At 39.1% G+C, this 26,577-nt stretch overlaps 2 protein-coding genes across 2 annotated transcripts; both read right to left on the reverse strand.

Moving 5' to 3' along the window:
- Positions 1-1,184: 1,184 nt before the first annotated feature.
- Positions 1,185-10,363, reverse strand: LOC122648642. The gene is made up of 2 exons (XM_043841856.1): positions 9,940-10,363; positions 1,185-1,942 (listed from the first exon to the last, which is right to left on the reverse strand). Exons 1-2 carry the CDS (start codon positions 10,361-10,363, stop codon positions 1,185-1,187), a joined length of 1,182 nt encoding a protein of 393 aa, XP_043697791.1.
- A 6,301-nt stretch (positions 10,364-16,664) lies between these two features.
- LOC122648657 (aminotransferase ALD1, chloroplastic-like) lies at positions 16,665-25,867 on the reverse strand. The gene is made up of 9 exons (XM_043841876.1): positions 25,762-25,867; positions 25,563-25,654; positions 20,025-20,141; positions 19,828-19,890; positions 19,202-19,306; positions 18,742-18,792; positions 18,207-18,527; positions 17,062-17,268; positions 16,665-16,964 (listed from the first exon to the last, which is right to left on the reverse strand). Exons 1-9 carry the CDS (start codon positions 25,865-25,867, stop codon positions 16,665-16,667), a joined length of 1,362 nt encoding a protein of 453 aa, XP_043697811.1.
- Between the last annotated feature and the right edge of the window lie 710 nt (positions 25,868-26,577).

Genomic DNA, 26,577 nt, shown 5'->3' on the forward strand with positions numbered 1-26,577 from the left:
GATAACACCAATTTGCATGGGATCTTTATCCCCTCAATTTGCCTATCCCTCAATTTCCTCAATTCCATCTAATGGGAGGGTGGAAAAATCACCCTACCCCCTGCCCAAACACATTGCCCAAAGTAGGGTCCACCTCACTCTATTAGAGGGAATTGAGGAAATTGATGGGCAGACAAATTGAGGTGATATTTTTCCTTCTGCATGTTGATTCCAAATTTTGGACATGCCTCAGTGGGTAAGTATTGAACCTACGATTTCAGTTTTGTAACCATGTGTCGGAGAAAATTTTTTACTTTTGAATTAGCTAGAATCATTGATTTTTTTTACTGGTAAAAATAGAATCATAGAAATTATTTTTTTGGGGGGGGGGGGGGGTGTAAAACCAAGAATCATTGAATTCGATCTAGCATTGAAATCCTATCTAAATGTAGCTTAATTCTTAGGGTTTGGGCCACTAATCTTTAGACATTATACAAATGTATCAAAATTTAATTCCTCAAACGTTACAGATTAAACCAGGCCTTAAAATGGGATCCAGTCCATTTGCGCTCCTTTAGATAGGCCTGTGTCCATAATGGACTGGATCCCATTAAGCCCACCACCATTCAATCGTGACCATAATAAAGAAAAAAACGGAATATCAGTCACGAAAAGTTAATCTTTGGGAGAGGTTTCGGCACGGCACTGGCTTTCCTGGAGCTAGCGGCTGTGTCCAACGGAGAGGGTGGGATGGAGAGGGCGGAGGTCATTTTCAATGGTGATGGGAGAGAGAGAGAGAGAGAGAGAGAGACTTAGGCTGAGTAGTGAACTCAACGTTGGCATGGTCCAGCCTTTCCCTTAAGTCCTTACAATTATTTTTTTGGGAGAAAGTTCTTTGTCTCGGAGTGTGGCCTATGCTAGCATTCCTATGTGTCTTTCTCTCTCATCCCCATTTGAAAAGACACCTCTGCCCCCTTGTTTTGAAAAAGAGAGAGATAAACACATGGGAGTACTGGCGTAGGCCACACCCTAGACAAAAAACTACTTCCTATTTTTTTTTAACTTATACCGGACCAGTATTGGATCAGCATTGGCTGTGAGAGATTAGGGCAAAATACTCATTTGTATTAACTATCAGATTTATTCTACCAAACAACAAAGACACACCAATATATTTCGTTTCAAAGAATCCCATCTCGGGAATTCTAGCTGTTCTTCTTCCAATCAGGCCGAGTCGTGCCGGTCCTCTCCATTATTGGAAATTTAATCTCACGAAGCACCATGACCTCATCATCTTCGGTTGCCTCGTCATCCTCGTCATCCTCTACCTCTTCTTTAGTGGCCTCGCAAGATTCGGCCCCTTCTTCCATTGCAGCTTCTCCCACCACCTGTACATCTTCTTCTAAGACATCTATATTCAGCATCTCTACATCAGAATTAGTCTTCTCCTCCTCGTCCACCACAGCTTCGCGGTTGTAGTTGAGCGGCGCCGACGATAATAGGGCATGTAGAAAAAACATTAACCCCTTCTTGTTTATGTTCCATAGCTTCACACTTTGTACTGGATTCCACGTCGGATGAAACACTGGCAGATATCGGAAATTGCTGGAGACTATGAACTTGGTCGCCTCTACGGCTTCTACGATGTCGGAAAACACGAAAATGGTCGGGGAAGCCCGGTCGGAATTCGGATCCTTACTTTCATCGGGTCGGGTCCTTGTGTCAAAGATATCGAAGAAGTTTTGGTCAAGGTACCCCATCAGAACGACTTGGGTGATAAGCTTGACCACCGCCGACATACGGAAAGCCTTCCGTAGCCCCTCGTTCATGCCTTCCATGAAGGTTGATGCTTTTGGGACCATGGTCCCAATTCTCCTGATCTTGGGATCCGTGATGAGTTGGATCTTTGGCTGAGACACCCACCAGAATCGGGGCTCAGACTCGGGCACAGAGAATTCAAATCCTGTCATGAAATCAGTTATTAAGGCGAGTAATTCATCATCGAAGAAAAAACTGACCCAGTATGAAGTCTGAACACGGATTAATACTAAAATAATAAAAAGAAGGGGAAAAGATCTCTAGTTGGTGGTTTTCCTACGCCCTCTCACAAGGAAAATTTTATCGTAAATAAATTGGTGAACTAGGAAGTTATAATTTTACTTTTTTACCCTTTAAGATAATAAATATTTTTTTTCTAATAACGATAAATCTTGTCATTTCATATAAATATTACATTAAATACTATATTAAATAACTTTCAATTTTTTGTTATTTATTTTTTACCCTTAAACTAAACGTGACTGTTTTCTTTTGGGTAATACTGTCAGCTTGACTTGGAAACTCCATAAAACAGAACGAGTTTGGATCACCTACTCATATGCGTATGCTTCATGTACGGTGATGCCTATCTCATTTGTTAAGATTAAGAGTGCTTGGAGGGGCATTTATGGTAAAAATGCATGGATGGGTATTTACAGAAGTAAAAGAGATAGATGTCATCTCTTAATTGTACATGAAGCATACACGATAGGATATGTGATCCGATCTCAAAAAAAATTCTTACTAAGAAATATTTTATATGACTAAAATACCCCTCATCGTATTATTAAATAGAAAAATTATCCTCTCAAGTTCCCTGCCTGGTATAGTGCCTCTAATAAGAGGGGGGTGGACTCCACTCGGTCATTGTGTTTGGGTAGGGGATAAGGTGGTCATTTTTGTCCCCTATGAGAGGAAGCGTACGAACTGTACTGACAGGGAACCTGAGAGTAGGGCTGCAATAGGGTCGGGTTGGGCCGGGCTTTACAAAATCCTAACCCAACCCTAAGTCCCCTTATCTAGGCCCAGGCCCGACCCGACCCTGACTCAGGGCTAGAAAGATCCAACCCTGACCCGCCCTCAGGGTCGGGCCGAGCTAACCCTGATTGGCCCTGATCATGGGAAGGAAAAGGAAATGCATGGGCTGAAATGGGCCGGGGAAAATTTTATCAATTTTACATAAAATAACACTTAATAAAATATATTATATCAATTATTATCTTCATATAAAATATATCATATAACAAAATGTGGGTGATGTTTAAAGTTTATAATATATATATTATGTCAATATATATTTTATAGTATAACTTAAAACAGTGTTGGGCCAAGCCGGGCCAGGCTTAGCCCGAGGCCTCTATCCGAACCCTCCAAGGACCAGAAATTTTCAGCCCTGACCCGCCCTCAGGGCCAGATATCTCAGTCCAGGCCCTGTTCGAACTCAGAGCATGTTCGGACCGACAGGGCCAAACTTGCACCCCTACCTGAGAGGATAAAGATCCTATTAAATAGGATTTGCGGGTTGCATGCATCCTCCACATGAAACATGAACACACGGTCAAATATTGTTAAACTTCTGACTGGCGTCATCGAAAATTTTGAGAAGATTAATAGATTATGGTGGAAGTTTTCCTTCACCAGTGGGGGGAAGAAGAATCCCCTATTGTTTGGGTAGAAAGTATTCCATTCCCTTAGGCCCATTAAAATTCCAGAATCTAGCTTTGCCGCTCATCATCCAACTCAAGTCTTTCAAAAAACGAAAAAGAAAAGAAAAGATTTATTAATATGCCCTCTCAGTTTAATTTATTAACAGAAAAACCCTTGGTGAAGCTTTTAAAAGGAAACATTACCAGTAGCTCTCACGGAGTGATCTTCAAAGTGAGCAAACTTATTGAACAGCCAGGAAAGGATTTGCAACTGTTTTTGGCAACAGTTCTCGGCGAACTGGAGTCCATAGATGAGTCCCGGCATGGCGAACGCAAAGCTACGCCAGCCGACACGAAGCACTGGGGAGTCCTTAGTGATGGGCCATTGAACATCACCCACCATACAGAGTACGATCATAATAGAGCTAATGGATTGAATGGCAACCCTCAGAGAAAATTCTCCGGCCCGAATCATGCCGGAAGATGGGAAACCCTCGTAGCCTATCAACGAGAGAACGGCATTTTCGATCTTAAAGAGCTCAGTCTCTGATCCAGTAGGTAATTCTTGCTTCAAAGACACCATCAATTTTGACCTCATTGATGCTGACGATGATGATTCACCTTCCATTTCAAAAAACCTTAGATTTAACACAGTTAAAAGCGACAATTGAATTAGTTTCAGAACAAGAACAGACTAGAGAGAGAGAGCAAGAGGGAGATGTGAAGAGTTGATGGAATGAAATGGAGGAAAGGGGAGGTATAAATAGAGGTAAGAGGTTAACAATGGCGTTGGTTAGGGTTCTAAACCTATCGACACATGGTGGGATAGACAGAGAACGGAGAAGCGCATCATACATGCAAGGAAGGTGGCAGAAAGCGTGAAGAGAGAGAACGGTAGGGGTGTTTTGGTAATATAGTAAAATAGTAATAGTAGTAATAGTGAGTAATAAGTGTAAGCCAGGGATTAGAGCTTTATCCTCTCAATTTGTCTGCCCATATTTGACGTCAAGTACATCTAATCGAGGGAGCGGAAATGACTATCCTACCCCCTGCCTGAGGTGGGGTCCACATGGGATCCACCTCCCTCTATTAGATGTACTTGACGTCAAGTACAGGCAGGCAAATTGGGAGGATAAAAATTCGATTAAAGTAGATTTAAAGGAATGTTTGTTTCATCTAAAGTCTAAACCACGTGACTAGGTCTGTAAATTGAAGACAAATTGCAAGCAAGCATGAAATGTTCTCTGATTCTTTTTCCAGTGGCGGGTGAAGAAAAGAAACGGCTCAATGTCACTCTTCCACCAGTTCTTTAAGGGTACGTAAGTTAGCATGGAACAATAAAGTTCGGTTCCTCTGCCTATACCAACAGGTGAACGTACATTTGAGAGACAACCATCTGTCCTATTTTTGCCATTTACAAGGGAAAAGGGGGGGTTTTTATGAAAACAAAATTAAAATGTGATTGGCTCTGAGATGTACCTTCACCTTTGATCCATTTTGAGAACAATATATCTATTTTTTAAATTTCTCAAGAACCACCTGAATTTCTTTTTATTTACCTTCGTGGACATCTCTATCTCTTAATGATGTATGTTAATCAGATTGAAGTTTGTATTTCTGTTAGATTTCTCCACTGGAAAACAGAAAAAAAAATAAAATGGAAATACTATGAAAAGGGGAGAGGGCGAGTCTGGTTCCTCTGCACGCACGTACATGTGAGAGATAACCATGTATCCTATTTTTACCATTTACAAGAGGAGGGGTATTTATGCAAACAAAATAAACATATGATTGGTTCTGAGATGTACGCGACTAATGGTATAGCATAAAACAAGTTCCCCAATATCACCAATACTGTCTTTATCAAAGTAGTTCACCCCCCATTTGACCTCCACTTTGAGATTATCTGAAGGGCACCAATTTGGACAATAGGACTCAAGATATCCCTCCAAATTTGCTTGGTAAAGAGGCAAAGTTAAAATAAGTGATCTTTACAATCCATTCTTACCCAGGAGAAGCAACAAAATTGAGGCACTACAATTGACATTTTCATGAGTTGGTTGGCTGTGGGGAGAGCATTAGAGAGGCAAAACCATGCAGTAAAGGAATGACAAGGAACTCGAACTCAGGACCAAACTACAGAAGTCCATCTAACTTGTAGGTCGTGTTGACAAACAATGTCCCTAGCCGATGTATATGTAGGAGAACCCCCCCAGGGCTTGGGTCCCAGATGCCATCGAATATACTGCCGAGCTGCCCGGCAGGACTGTGCTGCCCAGACACGGTGTTGCACACAAAGACCACTTTACCCCCATTTGGACAAGGGGTTTGGGCAGGGGTAAGGCGGACATTGCACACAACACCGTGTCTGGGCAGCACGGTCCTGCCGGGCAGCTCGGCAGTAGAGGATCCAAATTGCCCACATCATACCTAATACGGTCTCCATAGCGCCTGATAAGGACAGCATCGGGGTGTCAAAGATCAAGCCATAGTTTGGTAGAAATCCCATTACGAATACAATGCTAAGTAAGGGGCTTCGCTCTCACCCAAGAGCAATTCTTCAAACTCTTCACCGTCCACAACCAATCAGATTTTAGATATCTATGGTTAACCCATATTACCAAAAGGCAATCCTTTTTTAAGCAATCCACCAGATCTTCTTCAAAATCTCTGCTAAGTTCATCTCCTTGATCCTTTAGATAGGCCTATGTCCATAATGGATTGGATCCCATTAATCCCAACATTCAAACGGGATCATAAATAAAAAACTTGTGTATTAGTCACTAATATTTAATCCTTGGGAGAGGGTTGGGCATGCTACTGGCTTTCCTAGAGCTAGCGGTTGTGTCCAATGGAGAGAGTGGGATGGAGAGGGTAGGGGGTCATTTTCCTAGGGGATGGGAGAGAGAGAGAGAGAGAGAAGAAGAAGAAGAAGAAATTGTCGGATAATGGAAGCAGGTAGCCCTTTGGGTTTCCATGCATTACGACGTACAAGAATGGGAGGAGTCCCGATCCTCTCCAACTACGATTCCTTTATCCCACGTGTCCTGTTCATTGCATCCAAATAGGTAACTGATCTCCACAAATCTAATCTCTCTCTCTCACTCTCCTTACTTTCCCATGCACAAGAATCCTACCATTTAATCTTTTTAATAGCATCATCTGCTCCTGGTAGATAAGAAGAAATTATGGGATAACAAAAGTAGGTAGCCCGTCTATGGGTTGCCATGCATTACGACGTACAAGAAAGGGAGGAGTTTGGATCCTCTCCAACTACGGTTCTGTTATCCCATGTGTCTTGTTCATTCATGAAAAAAAACCTTCATTCAATCTCATGGCAAACAAATAGGTAACTAATCTCCACGAATCTAAATTCTCTCTCCAAACACAAGAATCCTGCAATTTAATCTTTTCAATTTCAGCATCTGCTATGGCTAAATAGGAAGAAATCATGGGATAACGGAAGTAGATTAGCTTGTCTTAGGGTTGTCATGCACTACGACATACAATAACGGTAGTACGTCGGGATCCTCTCCAACTACGGTTCCTTTATCCTACCTCTCCTATTCATTCACAGAGAAAAACCTCTATTCAATCTCGTTGCATTCAAATAGGTAACTAATCTCCACAATTCTAATCTCTCTCTCTCCTTGCCTCCCCATGTACAAGAATCCTGCAATTTAATCTTTTCAATTTTATCATTTGCTCTTGCTAGTGCTAGATAGGAAGAAATTATGGGATAGCAGAAGTAGGTAGCCCGAATTTGGGTTGTCATGCACAATGACATACAATAACGGGAGTAAGTCCAGATCCTCTCCAACTACGGTTCCTTTATCCTACGTGTCCTGTTCATTCACGGAGAAAAACCTCCATTCAATGTTGTTGCACTCAAATAGGTAACTAATCTCTACGTATTTAATCTCTCTATTTCTCTCTCTAAAAATCCTGCAATTTAATTGTTCCTGATTTTTGCTAGGGCCTGGTTGGCCTTGATTTGCCCTGTTTTTTTGCAATTTATGTCGTATTATGCATTAAAAAATGAGACACGTGTGATTGGGTATTGGTTTGTTTCATACTCAATTGACTATAAGACTTTTCTTTGGATTAAAACACTTGGCCCAATCTTAAAATTGTAAATATTTTTGTTCAATAGATAGTTAGCCATTTTTTGATAAACCAATAGATAATTAGATACTAAACAAAAATTGCAAAATATAAACAATAAATTATAAAACATAACTTAACAAAGGGTCGGGCTGGGCTTAGCCCGAGGTCACAACCCTATCCCAGCCCGACCTTGATCGAGGACCTGAAAATTTCAGCCCTAACCTGCCCTCAGGTTGAAAAATCCAACTTAAACCCTATTCGAGCTAAGGGTGATTCCATTTAGGAATTGTGAACTTGGCTATATATATCCAATCTTGGAAATGGGTGCCATTGCTTTACTAGCTGCAACAGTGATTAATCAATAATCATCTTCTTCAACAACACTCCAAAAATGAGAAATCTTATCTTGCCAAGTTGATGAATGTAAGAAGAAATGACCAAGCCAATATTACAACCACCTGTTAATAGTGTTGCACCAGGATCTGATTTTGGATGAATTAATTATTTGCCAAATAACTTGCATTGATTTTTCAATGTCGGGAATTCTCGCTGGACTTCTTCCCATCACGCAGAGTCTTGGCGGTCCCCTCTATTATTGGAAATTTGATCTCACGAAGCACGATGATCTCATCTTCCTCTTCCTCTTCCTCTTCCTCTTCTTTAATGGCCTCACAAGACTTGGCCTCTTCTTCCATCGCTGCTTCTCCCCCGGCCTGTGCATCTTCTTCCAGTACATCCAAATTCACCATCTCCGCATCAGAAGTTTTCTTCGTCACGTCCACCACCGCCTCGCGGTTGTAGTTCAGCGGCGCCGACGATAATAGTGTATGAACAAATAATATTAACCCCTTCTTGTTTATGTTCCATATCTTCACACCTTGTACTGGATTCCACGTCGGATGACACCGTGGCAGTGATCGTATATTGCCGGAGACTATCAACTTGGTAACCTCCACGGCTACATTGATGTCGAAAAATAGGAATATGGTCGGGAAAGCCCGATCAGAGTTTGGATCCTTACTCCCATCGGGTCGGATCCTTGTGTCGAATATATCGATTTGGTCTTGGTCAATGCACCCCACGAGAACGACTTTGGTGATAAGCTTGGCTACCAGTGAGATACGGATAGCCTGCTGTAGCCCCTCGTTCGTACCGTCTATGATGCTTGATGCGTTTGGGGTTATGATGATGGTCCCAATCCTCTTGAGCTGGGGATCCGTTATCAGTTGGATCTTTGGCTGGGACACCCACCAGAATCGGGTTTGAGACTCGGGTACAGAGAATTCAACTCCTGTACAGTCATGAAATCGGTTACTAAGGCGAATAGTTCATCACGAAGGAAAGAATTGACCAAGTCTGAACACTGATTAATACTAAAATAATTAAAAAAAAGGAAAGATTTTACGGTAAATTATAATAAATGGCCTCGCAATGGAACGAAAAATTTGCTGCTTGTCCCTGCTACCCTGTTGGCAGCCAAGGAAATGAAATCTTAAAGGATATTTTTGAAAATACAAAAAACTAAGAAAGTATTTATGAATCCAAAAGGAAAGTGAATTATTCCATTTCCTTGGCTGGCAGTAGGGGTAGCAAGAACATTGCTGCTAGTCCGACAGCAACAATTTTTTTTACATCCTGAGGCTATCAATTTGTCATTTTACAGAAGCCAAAGAGATAGATGTCATTTTACCCAAAAAAAAAGAGAGATAGCTGTCATCACTTAATTGCACATGAAGCATACATGTTAGGATATGCAAGCCGATCTCACAAAAAATTTATGTGATTAAAATACCCCTCATCGTATTATTAATTAAATAAGATTTGCGGATTGCCACCCTCAACCTGGAACGAGAAAACATGATCTAAGTCTTGTTAGGACTTAGGTTTCCTCCTACCATGACGGGAGCTAGAGGATTCAGCCGAGCAAAAACAAGGGGTTAGTCATTTCACAAGGGGCCCCCACTTGTGAAACCCCTGTGAAACAACCCGGACACCCCTTATTTGGCTGAGTTGGATCCTCTAACTCCTTTCACAGCTGGGGTCAAAGTTTTCTTTCACCAGTGGGGGAGGAGAATCCCCTCACCGTTTGGATCGAAAGTATCCCTCTCCTTAGGCATCCGATAATATGAATGATAAATATATTCTTATTTCACCGTGGGTAAAGAAAAACTCGATCAAAAACTTATAGAATCATAGAACCAAGTTCCAGAATCTGAGCATAATCTGAGTTTAGAATGGTAAATCACCATTAAATTAGAATACCAGAATCTAGCTTTGCCGTTCGATCATCCAACAAGAAAAAGAAAAAGAAAAGATCCAATTAAGATGCCCTCTCTATTTCATTTATTAACAAAAACACCCTTGGTGAAGCTTTTAAAGGAAACATTACCAGTAGCTCTCACTGAGTGATCCTCAAAGTGAGCGAACTCCTTGAAGAGCCAGGAAAGGATAAGCAACTGTTCCTGGCAGCAGTTCTCGGCGAACTGAAGTCCATAGATGAGTCCCGGCATGGCGAACGCAAAGCTACGCCAGCCAACACGTAGCACTGGGGCGTCCTTAGTGATGGGCCATTGAACATCACCCACCATACAGAGCGCGATCAGAATAGAGCTAATGGACTGAATGGTAACCTTCAGTGAAAATTCTCCGGTCCGAATCACGCCGGCAGATGGGAAACCATTGTAGCCTATCAACGAGAGAACGGCATTTTCGATCTTAAGGAGCTCAGTCTCTGATCCAGTAGGCAACTCTTGCTTCACGGACACCATCAATTTTGACCTCATCGATGCTGACGATGATGATTCACCTTCCATTGCAAAAACAGAGAGAGAGAGAGAGAGAGAGAGAGAGAGAGAGAGAGAGATGTGAAGAGTTGATGGAATGGAGGAAAGGGGAGGTATAAATAGAGGTAAGAGGTTAACAATGGCGTTGGTTAGGGTTCTAAACCCATCGACACATGGTAGGAGAGACAGAGAACGGATAGAGAACGAGAGAGATTCCACCGGTATGGAAGCGCACCGGACGAAATTTTGCTGCTACAGTAGTAGTAAGAATGTTTCTGTTACAAGGTTGGCAGCCAAGAAAATGGGATCTTAAAGTGTTTTTAGAAAATATTAAAATTTAGAAAAGTATTTATGAATCCAAAGGGAAAGTGAATTATTCCATTTCCTTGACGGCTAACCTTGCAACAGAAATATTCTTGCTATAACTGTAGCAGCAAAATTCTTTCCGCAGGCATGCAAAGAAGGTGGCACAAAGCGTGAAGAGTGAGAACGACAGGGGTGTTTTGGTAATATATTAAAGTAACGGTAGTAGTAAAAGTAAGTAAGTGTCAGCCAAGGATTAAGGGATGTTGAAGGAGTTTCATCTAAACCACGTGGCTAGTCTGTAAATTGAAGACAAATTGCAAGCAAGCATGAAATTTCTCTGATTCGTTTCTCCGGTGGAGACTGGCGAGTGAAGAAAAGAAACGGCTCAACGCCACACTTCCACCAGTTCTTCAACTCTTCAAGGGTAAGTTAGTCAATGGATTTTTATCCGCTGTTGTAACTGCAGCGTTGCTGTACTCATCGTGCGTGTTACAGGTGTCATGTATGCATAACGGGCCCCATATGACACATGGCACCCGCAATGTCGCACAATGAGTACAATAGTACTGCAGTTACAGCAGCACATAATGATCTTAGAACGTATCTACTTTTTAAATTTCTCTAGAATCACCATATTTCTTTTTATTTGCCTTCGTGGACATCTCTATCTCTTAATGCAATTCAGATCCTCTACGATGCACTATCTCAACGGCCTGTGTTGCGCAAACATAGGGCCGCACCCAATGACCGCCTCGCACCCCCACCCGAGCAAGGCACTTAGGCAGGGGTAAGGCAGTCATTGCATGCGGCTTGGTGTCTCCGCAACACGACCGTTGAGGCAGCCCGCGTCGTAAAAGTAATTTATACTTGTCCATGAATCCATTCAATATCAGCTCTCTCTATATTCTTTGATAGGCATCCGCTATGAAAAGGAGAGGGCGTTCCTACATTACGGAAACCCCAATTACCAACTAGGATAGTGGTGCTGGGGTTCTACACGAAAGGCAGAAAAAATAGTATCTCATCAGATATGAATAGGGAACGTGGGGGATTTATAGGTATTTGTGCACCTTCTTCTTAATGGCTAGTTTTTTAAGATGAGTTCTACCTAAGTCTTTAACAAGCAGGGGTATTCGAACGAGGTTGTGGTAGGGTCAGAGTGTAGTATAGGAAAACTTGAGGTAAAGCTAGAGCGTGGGAACTATGATACTTCATGGACAAACCCCAAAAGGAACCAACGAGCCCGAAAAAAAACAAAGAAAAAGTGGCAAATCCTAGAAGGCTGGAACACAGGCAACAAAGACTCACAACGAAGACACCAATAGAACAAAAGAAGCACAACGTGGAGAAAATCAAGAGATACAAGACCACTGGATGTGGAGATTCCAATTCTGAACAAGAAATGAATTTGTAGCGGATTCCTTGCCTTTGAACAAGGTTACGAATATCAAACTTGATATTATGCACTATGAGAGATCAACACCACATTTTTAAATTTTATAAGGACTCATTGAGGTAAAAATTTTGAAATTATCCAAATGAAACAATCGCTAGTTATTTGAAGTATCTCTTAGTCTTTATAATAAATTTTAATTCAATCAGTGTTGGGAGACCAATAATTTAATTTATAGATCTGGAATTAGACCAATAACTTATCGATAGATCCAAAACCAGACCAATAAGCTATTGGATGGGTTGGTTCTAGCCCAAAATTGACACCCTAAGTTGTAATACGTGGGAGAAGCTCAATCCTATAATGGAATGATGGAAGTAGTAATTGAACCTTGTAGAAGTTGTGTAACCGCTGCCTTTAACAGCAATATTAATTAGTAATATCAAATGTAAGAGATAAGTATTGAATAATCCCCTATTTTATATTAGTAAAGCAAATCCTTATTCTCTCTTTTTATTATTTCTCTTTAAATTATCTGTGCAAGAGAGAGGGGGATCTGGCTGTCCTCCAACCCAGCAAAAACAGGGGGCCACTCCCCTTGTTTTGCTGGGCTGGACCCTCCAGCTCCTGTCAAGGCTGGAGGAGAATCAAATTGGAGAAAGAGAGAAAGAGAGAAAGAGAGAGGAACAAGATAATTTTGAGGCAGAGGAGAGTGAAGCTCTAATACAATACAACGTTCTGAATACATGATTTTCACTAAGTAGATAATAACTGGGGCATTAGAACAGATAACCCAGAAGGACTAGCCTAGAAGAAAAGTAGAATACAATCTAAGAATTTAGAAGCTACACATTAACTGGGACCGGCCAGCCATTCCGACATATGGTTGGTTGCAGGGGAAGAAGCGCCGCTTGTGATCGAATTTGTGCTCCTAATTAGTTAATCTGGTCTTTCTTTTCGTTGCAGGACAATGTTGAAGAACTGCTGGGGTGAACCTTCTTCTTCCTCCCAACGAAACTGCGGGACTGGGATTTCTTCTTCACTGTCTCTCCACTATTACTGTCGCGTTCTTCTTCTTCTAATAATCTCTTCATTCTCTCCTTTTGGAGCTTCTTCATCACGTATACCTGAGCCATTTGAAATCCAATAGAAGACATTCTCTCACTGTTTCCAAGAATCTCAGATGTTACTCAGTTCAAAGCAAAGTGATGAGAGAGAGAGAGATAGAGACTTGAGACTTGAGACTTGGGAGGGTCAAATATATAGGCGCTAGTGCGCTACTTTGCATTGGTGAGTGGTGACCAAGGTTGAAGTGGAGCCCATGGGTCAAGTTGCCTTGGTGACTAGGCCATCACCGTCAATGGTTTTAGGTTCCGTTTTGGTTTAATTAGGATTCTAAATTTTAATGAGGTCCTCTACAATTCCCTATAAAGTGTGCACACGGATCTTCTACAGCGTGCTGCCCTGTGCTGTTTGTGCTGAGCAGACATAAGGCCGTGCGCAATGATCGCCTTACCTCTGCTTGGGCAAGGCGCTCGGGAAGGGGTAAGGCAGTCAATGTGCGCTGCCTTGTGTCTGTGCAGCACGGCAGGACTGGCAGCCCGCACCGTAGACGATCTGGATCAGTGCGCTACTTCGAGGTGGAGATATTGACACTTGGTAGCTTGGACTTCCAACGGTCCAAGCTTATTGATTTTTGTTTATATTTTTTCTTTCTTCTTGGACTAAATTGAACAAATATTTTACTAAATAAAGTATAATATAGAGAAGATTTCTAAAGAATTTTTGGATTAGGATAGGCAGAAATCCACCCGATCAGGTCAAAAGTATTAATTTGCCATTGCAACTTCTGAGAGCCATAACTTTTGACTCTGGTGCAATTACGGGAGTCATAGTACCTTTTCAGAAATAACAATCAGTGCTCTATAAACCGTCTCATAAGTATCGAGATCAAATTCACACATTTAAGGGGTGTACCAGACCTCTGAAGTTCTGAGCGCAATTTAGGGATATTATTTTCTTATCTTATTTTGTTTCTTGTTGTATTTTAGTTTCCTTTCCTTGCAATCCAACCTTCTTATATAAAGGTTGATTTGGACAAAATATAGACATCTTGAAGTCTATGACTCAATTCAATTTGTTTGCTCTTCTTCCTTGTTGAAATCAGGGTTTTCTTTACCTTGTGGATTCGAGTGTCGTGAGCATTAAAATGAGATCTAACCCCCATATTTCCTACTGCATCAGAGTAACCCATATTACTAAAGGTAGTAGGTTGAAAAGCATGAAAAATATTTTATTTTCCAATATGCTAAGGATTGGTTCTGAACCATCTTTCTCTCACGTTTTTTTAATTTTATTTTTAATTTTTCAATTATTTTTCATGCTTTCTTATCTTGTCAAGTAAAGTATAGATAAACTCTTCTTTCTATTCTTGATTCTTTTTATGCTTTCTTATCTTTTCAAGTAAAACAAATCTTATTAACTTTCTTGTTCCGGCTGTCATTTAGTAGAACACTCTCCCCCACCAAGGTCAAAGACTAAAGGAAAAAAAGGCTCACCTAAGGTTAGAGATAATCAATGTGAGATTATACCTGTATAACTCTCAATATCTCAACCACTTTCGTTTATGCGTAGCTCAATGGTATATGAAGACACATCCAAGATCTCAGATAATCGATGTGAGACTATTCCTCTATAACTCGCAACATAAGGTGAATAAAGTCTTCAAACTTACAGTAGCTAGTTCTATAAAACTCAAGTTTACATAATAACAAATTCTAATAATGAACTCAACTTATTGGTCACCTCTTACCAAAGAAAGAAAAAAAAAACACTGATTGATTACCAAACTCAACAAAACCTACCAATCAAGAACTACAACACAAATATAATTAATTGAATTAAACCATGAACTTAGCAACTGTACTTAATATGTACCTACATAAAAGCCACCCACCACCTCCCTTTTTAATTTATTGCTATTTTTTTTTAAAAAACTCTGTTAATGGTGGAGAAGGTGCATTTTTGCATTTAATTAATGCATGCTTACCCGTACAGGCCCGTATATAAATGTACTCAATTCAAGAAAGGCTAGTTGACATATGAAATTATATAAAAGGATATTCCTTTTTCCATAGTTGGAACTTTGGAAGCTCAAATTAGTGGTCCTCTTTAACTTGCTTTATGATAGAAATATTTCTAATTTAGATAGTAATAATGCTCATGAGCTAATACAAGATAGGAATTAGACACTAGAATGAGTCAGATCTCTAAGTTGGAATCTCCAATTGGAGAATTTTTAATACAATTATGTTCCCTTTGTGACCAAGCAGTATAATCTCTACACAGTTTAATTACTATATTAAATGGTAATGTGGGTTTCACTCTAGAGACCATTTAGGTTCTTCTGTGTATTTTAAATCTCCAATGCGGTAGCTTCATACATGTGAATTTAGCTAAAAGTTATTCTTATCCCTTTCTGTTTCGTCGTCTTATCTATTGCTACCATTAGTGGCTTCAGCTTTTGTGTTTGGTGGAATTAGATACTGAATTATCTTTGTTTGATGGAGAGTTCTTGGTTTTTTACATTTGGAGATTCCAATTTCTAGTGGATTGGTGAGTTGGGTAGATTACTATTTAAAATTAAAATAACAAAAAGGAAACAAAGTTATCAATAACCTTTTGAAAAGGTGAAGTACAAAAAATTGTACGTAAGTGCTACCGCCACTTGAACCCTTTGGAGTTTGTATCCTCTCCAGCCGTCTGATGTGCATTGCACTCACTTACGCATGGGATAGAGATTTTTTGCGAACCATCGACTTAGAAGTTCCATTATCTATGCAAGTGTTAGTGTTTGACTTGTTTCATTTTCATTTTCTCCACTTCAAGGTGTTGGAATTGGGTAACAATTCTTCCAACAAATTCTCTATCTTCTTCATTAGTCCATCTAGATCATTGAAGTGAGAATTTTCAATCGATCTAGATAAAAATCGTCAAACCCAATTTCTGATTTCATTCAAATCGGATCAGAGTCGGTTGGATTTGATTCATGATTTCTGCCAATTCAGTATTAGACCAATATGTATCGCTCTAATACTGATTCCTAACTAGTAACTATGGTCATGTATCTCCTTAAAATATCATTCATCTTTTGTTTTGGATAGTAAATTTTTATTTTTCATATCATTTTGCATAACCCAATTCACCCCCTCTTGAGAGACAAGCAGAAGGTGGAGATAGGGGTGGTGGTCTAGAGAGAGAGAGAGAGAGAGAGAGAGCATATGGTGGAAACCGAGGTTTTATTTTGGAGGGGGCATGAGATCGTTGTCTGGTCACGTAGCCCCTGCACTAGCACAGGGCCAATGAGAGCTGATAGAGGCATCAACATGGAAGAGATTTCTTATTTCATGGGGGTGGTATTTTCACACGCTCCTATGTCTAGACGTAGGAGCCACACAACCACACAGCATTTTTTTTCCCTTTGTTTTTTTAATTGATTCGTGAATCGAAACAGTTTCCAATTACAAAAACCACCAAAGATTGACCAATATAAAGTTAATTAGCAACAAATTAAATGAGATGCTTACAACAATAATAGTTAACCACTCAATAGGCACCTCCAAAGTATTTCATCTAAAGACTATAAAGAGTTCTTCTGAGCCTCTTCGAAGCTTCTAGGATATTTTTTTTATGACCAAATGAACTTACTCTAATATACCCTTCACCACCAGGACCAAATCCACTGCCAGGAACAGTAACTATATCTGTTTTCTCAAGTATCTCATTAAACACATTCCAAGAACTTGAACCTGGGAAATGTACCCACATATAAGGTACATTTCTACCACCATATGCTTTCAATCCAAGCGAATCGAATGTCTCAATCAAGATTTTCGCATTCTCTCTATAGTAGTCGATCACAGTGGACAGAGCCTGAAAACAAAATTTTGTATTAGTTTTTCACTTTATTCCAAATGGATTTCAATTTTCAATTTTTGAAGAGACTTGGTTTAATTAGAAGAAAACTAACCATATAGCCTTCCTGTGAAAGACATGCTAGACCACCAGCTTGAACAATATTTGATGCACCATTAAAACATGTGCAAACAACGCGATTATAATCCTTAATCACAGGAAACCCATTTGCATATTTTAGTTCCTCAGGAACTACTGTCCAACCAAGACGAACTCCTGTGAATCCCGCGAATTTAGAAAAAGAGGAAACTTCAATTGCAACCTGCATGAGAAATTAAACATTTCTTAGAGAGCAAATAAAGGTATAATTAAGGGTGTCAATCAGGTGGTTCGGTTCGGTTTCTGTGTGAGTTTCAGGGAAATCGAAACTGAATCAAGAAGGACTTTTTAGTTTCGATTCGAGTTGGAGTCAGGTTCGGTTTTAGTGTGAGTTTCAGGGAAACCAAACCAATAAGGACTTTTCGGTTTTGGTTAAGGTTGGACTCGGGTTCGGTTTGGTTTGGTTTGAAACCCGGGTATAGGCTGGTTTTGGGTAGGATTGGGTACAGTGGGGTTTGGGGGTTGTTTTTAGTGTTCAGTTCGGTCCTAGCGGGGGGGGGGGGGGAATCAGGGGCCCATCAATTTAGCCTAAACCGAGCTGTAACCGAATTGTGCTCTAACCTGTAAACGAAACAAACTGATAAGGCCTCGGTTCGGTTCGGATCGGATCCTCTCCAGCCGAGTTGAACTGAGGTTCGATTTCGGTGTGAGTTTCAGCGAAACCGAAACCGAACCAATAAGGCCTTTTTGGTTTCGATTCGGGTTGGCCTCGGGTTTGGTTCAGTTTGTGATATCGGTTTTAATTCAGTTTGGTTTGTTTGAAACCCGGGTATAGGCTGGTTTTGGGTAGAGATTGGGTAGAGTCTTTAGAGTTTGGGGGGTTGTTTTTAGTGTTCGGTTCGGTCCTAGCGAGAGGCCAATTGATGGCCCATCGGTTTAGCCCGGACTGAGCTGAAACTGAATATTGCTCTAACTCGTAAGCGAAACGAACCGATAAGGCCTCGGTTCGGTTTGGAACGGGCTTGATCAGGTCAAGCTGGGCCGGTTTTACCGGTTTAATTTAGGTTTTGACACTCTTAGGTACAATACAGCTCGGTAGTAATACATGTTCTTTTTTTGTGGTAAGGGTAGTAATACATATTCATGGCATTGGTAAGTTACCTCTTTGGCCCCAGGAATTTCAAAAATTGATCTTGGGCTATCATCTGAGATATAAGCAGCATAAGCAGAATCATAGATGATAAGTGATCCATTTTCCTTTGCAAACTCTACAAGTTGTTGTAATTGTTCCCTTGATGCCGCATATCCAGTTGGATTATTTGGTGAGCAAAAGAAAATGATATCTGTCCTTGAAGTTGTTGACAACTCCGGAAAGAAATTATTTTCAGGTCCACATTTCATGTATTCAATGTTCTTGTACTTCTTAGTTTCCTCATCGAACTCACCAGTCTGACCTATTATGATTCCTGAATCTACATATGCCTGTCTCAACCACATTTTCCATTAATCAAATAACCAACAAATATAATTAGGAAGATATAAGCTGTGTTTGGTATGCATTCTTGGAATGCATTCTAAGTCGATTTTGAATTCTCAGATGATAAAAATAATTGTTTTTATTGTCTTAGAATGCGAAATCGACCCATAATGCATTCCAAACACATCCATAATTAGGGGATGAAGATTAGAAATTCACCGGAAAAGTGGGGTCTTGGACTGCCATTGTTACATTGGATCCCATTAGGAGCTGCAGCGAAATAATAGAGATTATGATGTATTGTTTGTAATGTACCACATAAAAGGAAATTTTCCACATGAACTCATTGTAGATGAAAAGTAACAAATTTTCTTTTACATGGTTTTTACCTCGAAACAAATATTGGATCCATAAATAAAAACAAAAATAGATTCTTGGGTCCTTAATGAATAATTATCACCTCCAATTCCTCTAATTTCTCTAGTAGGGGGGAGTGGACCCCACCTTGGACAGTGTTTTCGGGCAAGGGGTAAGGTGATTATTTCCGCCCCCATGTGAGGAAATGGAGGAATTGGAGGGAGCAGCAAATTGGAGGGGATAACGATTTGTCCTTAATAGGTCTCAATTCAAAATCCAAATGCAAATAAAAATTGGGGAAGTTTGGTAAATGTGAAAATACCTGAAGGCGAGAAATGTCAGATTGAGCACCATCGGATACGAAAACTTCATTGTATTTTATTCCTACATGACCGTATAACTTATCTGCTATAGCTTTTCTTAATTCCTGATTTACAGAAAATAAATAAATAAATAAATAATTACAATCTTGAAATAGAGAAGCTAAACAATTGAAGGATTAAGCTTCAATCCTGAGCCCAAACCTGGCCCAAAGGCTTGATAAATGGGCTGGGTCATTAACCTTGGGCTTGGTTTTAGATGCCATTTGACTGAAACCATTAATCGAGACCTCTTTGAAGGTGGGCCTAGTAGCTCTGAAACTTCTTAATGAAAACAAGCAAGGCATTAGCATCTTAGGGTTAGCTTATACACTGGGACCTCCAATCCAACCCTAAGATCATGAATCATTCATTCATGGGCTTACCCTTTTGATACTAATACCGAAGCCCATGTATCAATATGGTTTCTGTTAATCCTTATTAAACCATTTGATAGAGGGAGGTGGACCCCACTCGGGCAGTGTGTTCGGGCAGGGGTAGGATGGTCATTTCCGCCCCTCCTATTAGATGGAATTGAGGAAATGAAGGGACAGATAAATTGAGGGGATAAAGATCCTTTGATAGATACCTTGTTGCCTTGCTCATCGCCGTAGCCTCTGTAACCTTTACGCTTTGATAGAGCGCGCGCTTGCTGCAAATCAGTGTATAAGTAAGTTTCTTAGTAGTACCATTACCATATGAAGTTAGAACAAACTGTGGATATAAGTGTGTGTTAGTAGCCATTGATGAGCCCAATTGTGACTTTGGACTTCTTAGTTAATTTACCTGAACCATGGTGGAAGTTATGATATGTGGAATAGGTTCAGTAGTATCACCAACCCCAAGGCTTATAACCTTTGCATCTGGGTTCTTCTCCATGTGTTCTTCCTTCCTCCTACATATCTGCCATTAAAATATCCAATCAATACTATGCTCTCTATGTAAAATTAAGGAAATATTTTCTTATAATTAATTATGAAGGGTGCTTCAAATCACTAACCAAAGATGATTAAGTGCATAAGGTAATTAATAAGCAAAGAAAACCCTATTACAAGTTTGATACAAGGCCAAAAAACAAGGCGGGGGGGGGGGGGGAGGAAGGGCTCCTGCCATTGCTGGGTTTGGGGAGAATTATAATGTACGCAACTTTACCCTTGCTTTCAAATTCCACGTAGACTTGTGAGAATGCTTTTCTCACGTACATCCTCTCACATCCTGATCATGCGGGTTTCGCAGTAATATTTTCTCTCTTTTTTTCTTTTTTCTTTTCTCCCTTTTCTTTACTCACCAGGTGAACTCTGTTGACAAAACCATTTTCCAGACCGTTATTGATGTGGTTTAAGAGCCCTCCACATTCGCGTGAGGAACCTTTTCTCTGATTGATACTGATAGGCAATTCACAATCCAAAAAACAAAAAAATAGTTTCCATGCATCACGCATGTAAACGTCTATTCTTTTGTCTCTCTAGGGAACCTTCTTCCTAATTGAAAATATATATATTTTTCATTTATCAACTTCTATTATATTTGTCAGAAGGCGCACACACACCACAAAAAAAAAAAAAAAAAACAAACAAAAACAAAAACAAAAAAATAACCACTTTAATATATTATCTGCATGCCTCTCTTTTATTTTTGGAATTTTTTTTTCCACATATATATGGGTGGCGTTGGGTCCTCTACTATCAAGCTGCCTCTATTGCCGTGTCCGCCAAACACAGTTAGGTGGTAAAAAGACCGTCTTACCCCCACCTAAGCGGGGGTAAGATGGTCTTTTTCACCTTGTTATGTGTGAGGCACACGAACATAGAGGATCCAAATCCTATATGGGTGGGGACAAAATGTAAGGAGGTGACTGACATGGATGGATAAGGGACCTATATCAACCTTCTCTATATATGTGATAATGAGAAATCTCTATTTGGTGGTTGTTATAAAATCCAGGGAAAATTACATGATTAGTTACTTTTGGGTTTTCATTTACAAAACTGTCCATCTTATGTTTGAGTTAACAAAAATAGACAAAAACATGTTAAGGTTTATAAAACTGGACAAAATAGTATTTTTCCCTCCTACACTTATTTTTTTAGATATTTTTGCCCCTGTCATTGCCTTCTCGCCCAGGCATCCTCCGTTCCCTGCAACCCTACCCTTGTCCCAGCCACCGCCATTCTCTACTACCCCAAGTAATAGAGGGAAAAAAAGAAAGAGATGGGGAACTGCCGAGGAAGGAAAGAGAGTCATTGTTTTGTGTAGTTTTGTAAAACTAAACTTGTTTTTAACTATTTTTGTTAACTTAAACATAAGGTAGACAGTTTTGTAAATGAAAACCCAAAAGTAACTAATCATGTAATTTTCCCTAAAATCTATCAGTCATGTATCATAGAAGACCTTTGGTCAAAGATGGCAAATTGCCTCATGAAGAGAATGTATGGTTGTTTACAAGTAATTTATAGTCCTATCAAATACCACGGCTGTTCTTGATGCACATTGGAAACTGCAATGTTGATCTAGTCAAGTTTGTACGTAGGGTGACTAAGGTTGACAAGAAACATGCATAAACCCCTATATTTCATTTTAAGCAAACCCTATCTACTCTTGCTTCAAAACCTTCGATGTCATCATAAGAATACCCTTTTTTTTTTTAAACCTTTTTGGTTTTTAGATAGGTACCCATCCTATGGGGGAGGGAGGGAAGATGAGAATCACGAGGCTTGAACCCAAGACCTCGTGATAAGGTGGGCTTTTCTGCTTCACATTTCTACCAACTACACTAGGAAATGGGTATTGAGGAACCATACAGGGGTATTGTCAACTTTTTGAACAATACAAAGGACTAGGGGTGTCAAAAGTGAGACCAAACCGAGTAAATTAGATCGAACCGCACCAAAGTCTTCTTGGACAGGTTTTGGATTGGGGTGTTACGACCTTGAAACCGAATCGATCCATACCGGAAATCGAAAGAACCCGAAATCAAATCGAAATCGGCTAAAAAACTCAGACTGAAACTAAAACCAAACCGATCTATACGATAAGAAATCGATAACAACCTGAAACCTATTAAAAAAATTCAGATTTTTCATAGTTTTGTATAAATATGTATGTTAAACCGAATTCAAACTAGGTCGAAACCAAAATCGAAACCGACCCCGATAACAAATTGATACAAGAGATCGATACAATCCGAAATCAAACCGAATTGAAACCAAACTTTCCTTATTGGTTAGGTTTCGGATTCATCATTCCCACACCAAAACCGACTCGACCTGAACCAAAATTGGTCCAAATCGACCAATTGTCACCCTTACAAGGAACATGTCATGCCTAAATTTATTTTGTGCAAGTTACTTCCACTTAAAAAAGGAGGCAGTTTTTCTTCACCCACGGTCAATCTACCAAGGGGTTCAAATGATGTGCAGTGGGTATTGGAGAACAATCAACTACGTATATAAGATGCAAAACCTTTATGATCATGTGTAATTTCATTCAATCGCAGTGAAGGAAAATTTTCTCTAATAAAAAAAAAAAAAGAATTTTATAATTTTAATTTTTCGTTTTTTTTTTCCCCTCGTCTTTTTACCCCTATTCTTTTAATTATATTGCGTACCTTGGATCTCTATCCATCCCGTCAACCGTGACCAGCCCCAGAAAATCTATAATCTTAAAACTTTATAATGAGTATATTTACCCCCCCCCCCAAAAAAAAAAAAAAAAAAAAAAACTTTATAATGAATAAAGCACAAGTCAAACAAGAATTAAGTCATTTTCTTGAATAAACAGATTTTAAATCTTAAAAGAAAAATGGGATTTCTATCTCAATTGGAAGGCTAGCTAAATTTATATATACTTAGAGTTTTAAGAGCGCCAAATTTGAATTTTTTTTTATTGGAGAAAGTAATTCTTTTTTTTCTTTGGGGATGAAGAAGGAGAAATATAATTTTCTCGATGAGCCAAATTTTATCAGTCAAAGAGAGAAATCTATCCGTCCAACATATTATTCCTAAGATTAAGAAGGGAGGGGAGGGAGATACATGCGGGCCCCAGTATCTCCCGATTCGTGTGTATTGTAGGATTGTGCACGAGCCCTGAGGGAATTAGTTGGCTAAAGAACGGACACATTTAGTTTTCAAAAAAAAAAAAACATTAACAATGACATGAGTGGTACATTGATATCTCTAATAAAAAATAAATATAAAAAAACTAGATGAAAAATCATATGACTAGAAATAGCATAAGTGCAACTATAACATTATCAAAAACCTTTTTTCTCGAAAATCTATCTTGTGGTATGTCAAAAAGAGTTCAAATTTCATGGATAAGTGGAGCCCTATATCTCCCGTGCTCACATGTCAAGTTTCAACACAAATGGAATTTGTTCAATGAAAAATAGGATTATGTAGTAGTCAGAGAACCATAAGCATGTGTAGATATACATGGGATACATGTCAATACCTAGGGAATTATATAGTTTAATTTGAGTCTGAAATTACATAAATGGTCTGTCAGGGTCTTTCACTATCAACCCAATGGCCAGAATTGTCATGACATTTTTCCATGTGGCAGAATGATCACCCTACCACCCATATTGACTACTTGGCGTGTGCTCCCATTGATCCCAGTGTTGGCGTAGGTCTCATGAGAACAAGTATAGCATTCTCTCTCCGTATTTAAAAAAAAAAAAAAAAAAAACCTTTTAAGGAAACAATTGCCTCAAAGCACTGGCACCATTTGTTTTAGACACGTGATAATAGATGATGTGAAATCGTTAAGTTTTGATTATGTTTGCTAGTGGGTATGTCTTTCCATACTATCCCCTTCACCCAAAAAGAAGTATTGAATTTTCTACTGGGTGACCATTTGAAAGATGTATAGAGGTTACGATAAAATCTCATGTCCATCACACTCTTCTAGGTTATACTTTTCAACATTTGAAGTAATAATTAGTCCTTGACATGGTTATAAATTTTGCAAAATTTATTGAAATTATTTGTTTCGATCAGGAAGGTGGAAAAATAGAAAATAAAATTTCATTTGCTAAAATTTTGGACACTTTCATATTTCAAATTAAGTCTTGTATAACTTAAAATAAAATAAATAAACCATTAAAATATATAAAGCAGTCAAAATTTTAACTGATTTAGATATTTGTTTAAATAAAACGTAAATAATCATGTCTTTAGAATTTGGCAAATATATTCAAATTTTGAAAATATATTTAAAAACCTTGAAAACTAGAAGGTAAATTTTTTTAAGAGTCTAAACATAGACCACATATACTCTTCCAAAACAAAAACAAAAAAAAAACAAAGAAGCTAGACCATATAGATCATAGGGCCAATACTAGTAGCCATGATAGAGTCTCCTCTCATAACGTAAATATTCATTTATTTGTTGGGATAGGCCAGTTGTTTTGTTGTGAAGTTTTCTCCAATTAATTCTTATTTCTCTTTATTCTTCATTCTTTATTATTCGTTTCTCCATTGTGGTGAGGGGAGGGGAGGGGAGGGGAGGGGAAGGGCTAAAAAGAATCCAAAAAATAGTTTGGCTAAACTTAGGAATTTTTGTCTATTTAAAACGTTGAAGGTTTAGTCTTCTAGTGTGTATAAGAAGAATAGTTGGTTTGGAGTACCTATTGGCGTAACGTGGAAAGGTGATGTGATAATTTTTATCATCGGTTAGAGAGGACAGACTAGGGTCTCTAGATTACCCACATGTCAAAATTTTGGGCCTAATTCAATCAATTATCTTCTCGTGGATATCCATGCAAGACTAATGGTATTCTAATTACGAATATTGGATCTCTTCTAATTGTTTAAAGCATTGTTCTCCACTTACCCAACTTTTTTTTTCCCATAAACATAAAACCACTCACCAGACTTTACTTGGACTGAAACTTGACATGTGTGATCAAAAAGGAACTTTGAGATCTATCTATCCACAAAATTTCAGTCACATCTAATCAACCACGTGACAAATATAAACATTCAAATCATAAATTCATTTCTAATCCAGCAATCCAAGAATACCTAGCCATTCTTTCAAAAAACAAAAAGTGTCAGAATTCACAAGGTGACAAGATCTTTTAGTACTATATGGGTTCATAAAACATCAAAAAGGATGTTCATTGCCCCTTCTAACATTTCTTTTTTGCCAAGTTCTTAATCTTAGATGAAGAGCAATTGGGTCAGTTCTTTCCAATGGGATACCTTAACATTTCTTCTTCTGTAGCACAAATATTTTTAGTTAGAAAACTAAAAATCTGAAGAGATGATCAAAGCAGGAACAAAGATAACTAATGAAATTAAGAGATTGGAAACCACAAACCTCTGGAAATAAGTACCCATTACGCAACTTCTCCATATTTACATTACGAGGAACCTTTAAGCAATGACCTTCAATAGAACAAATAAATCCACCTGCCAACATCATCATCAACAACAACAACTACAATTTCAAAAGAAGAGCGAGATTAATTATTCATAGGAATACATAAATGAAAATGACTTGAATACCCTTGACATACCAAATTTTTTCTCCTTATGGGCAACCTTATAATGAGAGAGTGTTGGTCTTGAGTTTGCCTTCAAAGGGGACTTCCAAATGGTAGAGGAGAATTGAGTTTGATTCATCTTTCAATTCCTTCTTCTTTATTTTACTTCTAAAATGAGAAAAGCAAAACTTTGGAAGTGAAAATATGGATTGGGATACAATATTCCATAGATGCACAACTTCACATCTATTTATACATTTTTTTTATATAAACACATGGGGATTTAAAACCCAAATTAAGAATTACTACAATAGCAGTGCTATTTCCTTAATGGAAATGTGGTCCAGGTTGAATTTTCTGTGATTAGTACGTACGAATGGGAAACAAACAGCACGAGTCAAATCATCCCATGGCGTCATGGCCTTCGCAACATGCAACAACGTTCGGGGAAGGAACTAGTGAAAGAATGGGTTGCTGGATTCCTTTGATTTCTTATCTGATCATGAATCGAATGTTCGTTTTCTTGGTGGGTTTAATTAATTATGCTCTAGTCTATTGGTATGGGTCTAAGATCATCTAATGCACCTGACTGTGTATCAGACGATGGAAAAATGTCTCCTCAATTTGTTTGTCTGTCAATTTCCTCAATTCTCTGTAATAGAGGAAGGTGGACCCCACCCGGACAGTGTATTCGGGTAGGGGGTAAGATGATCATTTCCGCCCCCTCCCCTATTATATGGAATTGAGGAAATTGACGGACAGGCAAATTGAGGGGGAAAAGATTCATTAGACGATGCACCACTCTCAGGTGGTGTGGTGCACAGTCAGGTGTACTGGGCAAGTGATCCA

Source organism: Telopea speciosissima, chromosome 1 (genome assembly GCF_018873765.1).
Source record: "Telopea speciosissima isolate NSW1024214 ecotype Mountain lineage chromosome 1, Tspe_v1, whole genome shotgun sequence".
Taxonomy (NCBI): Eukaryota; Viridiplantae; Streptophyta; class Magnoliopsida; order Proteales; family Proteaceae; genus Telopea; species Telopea speciosissima.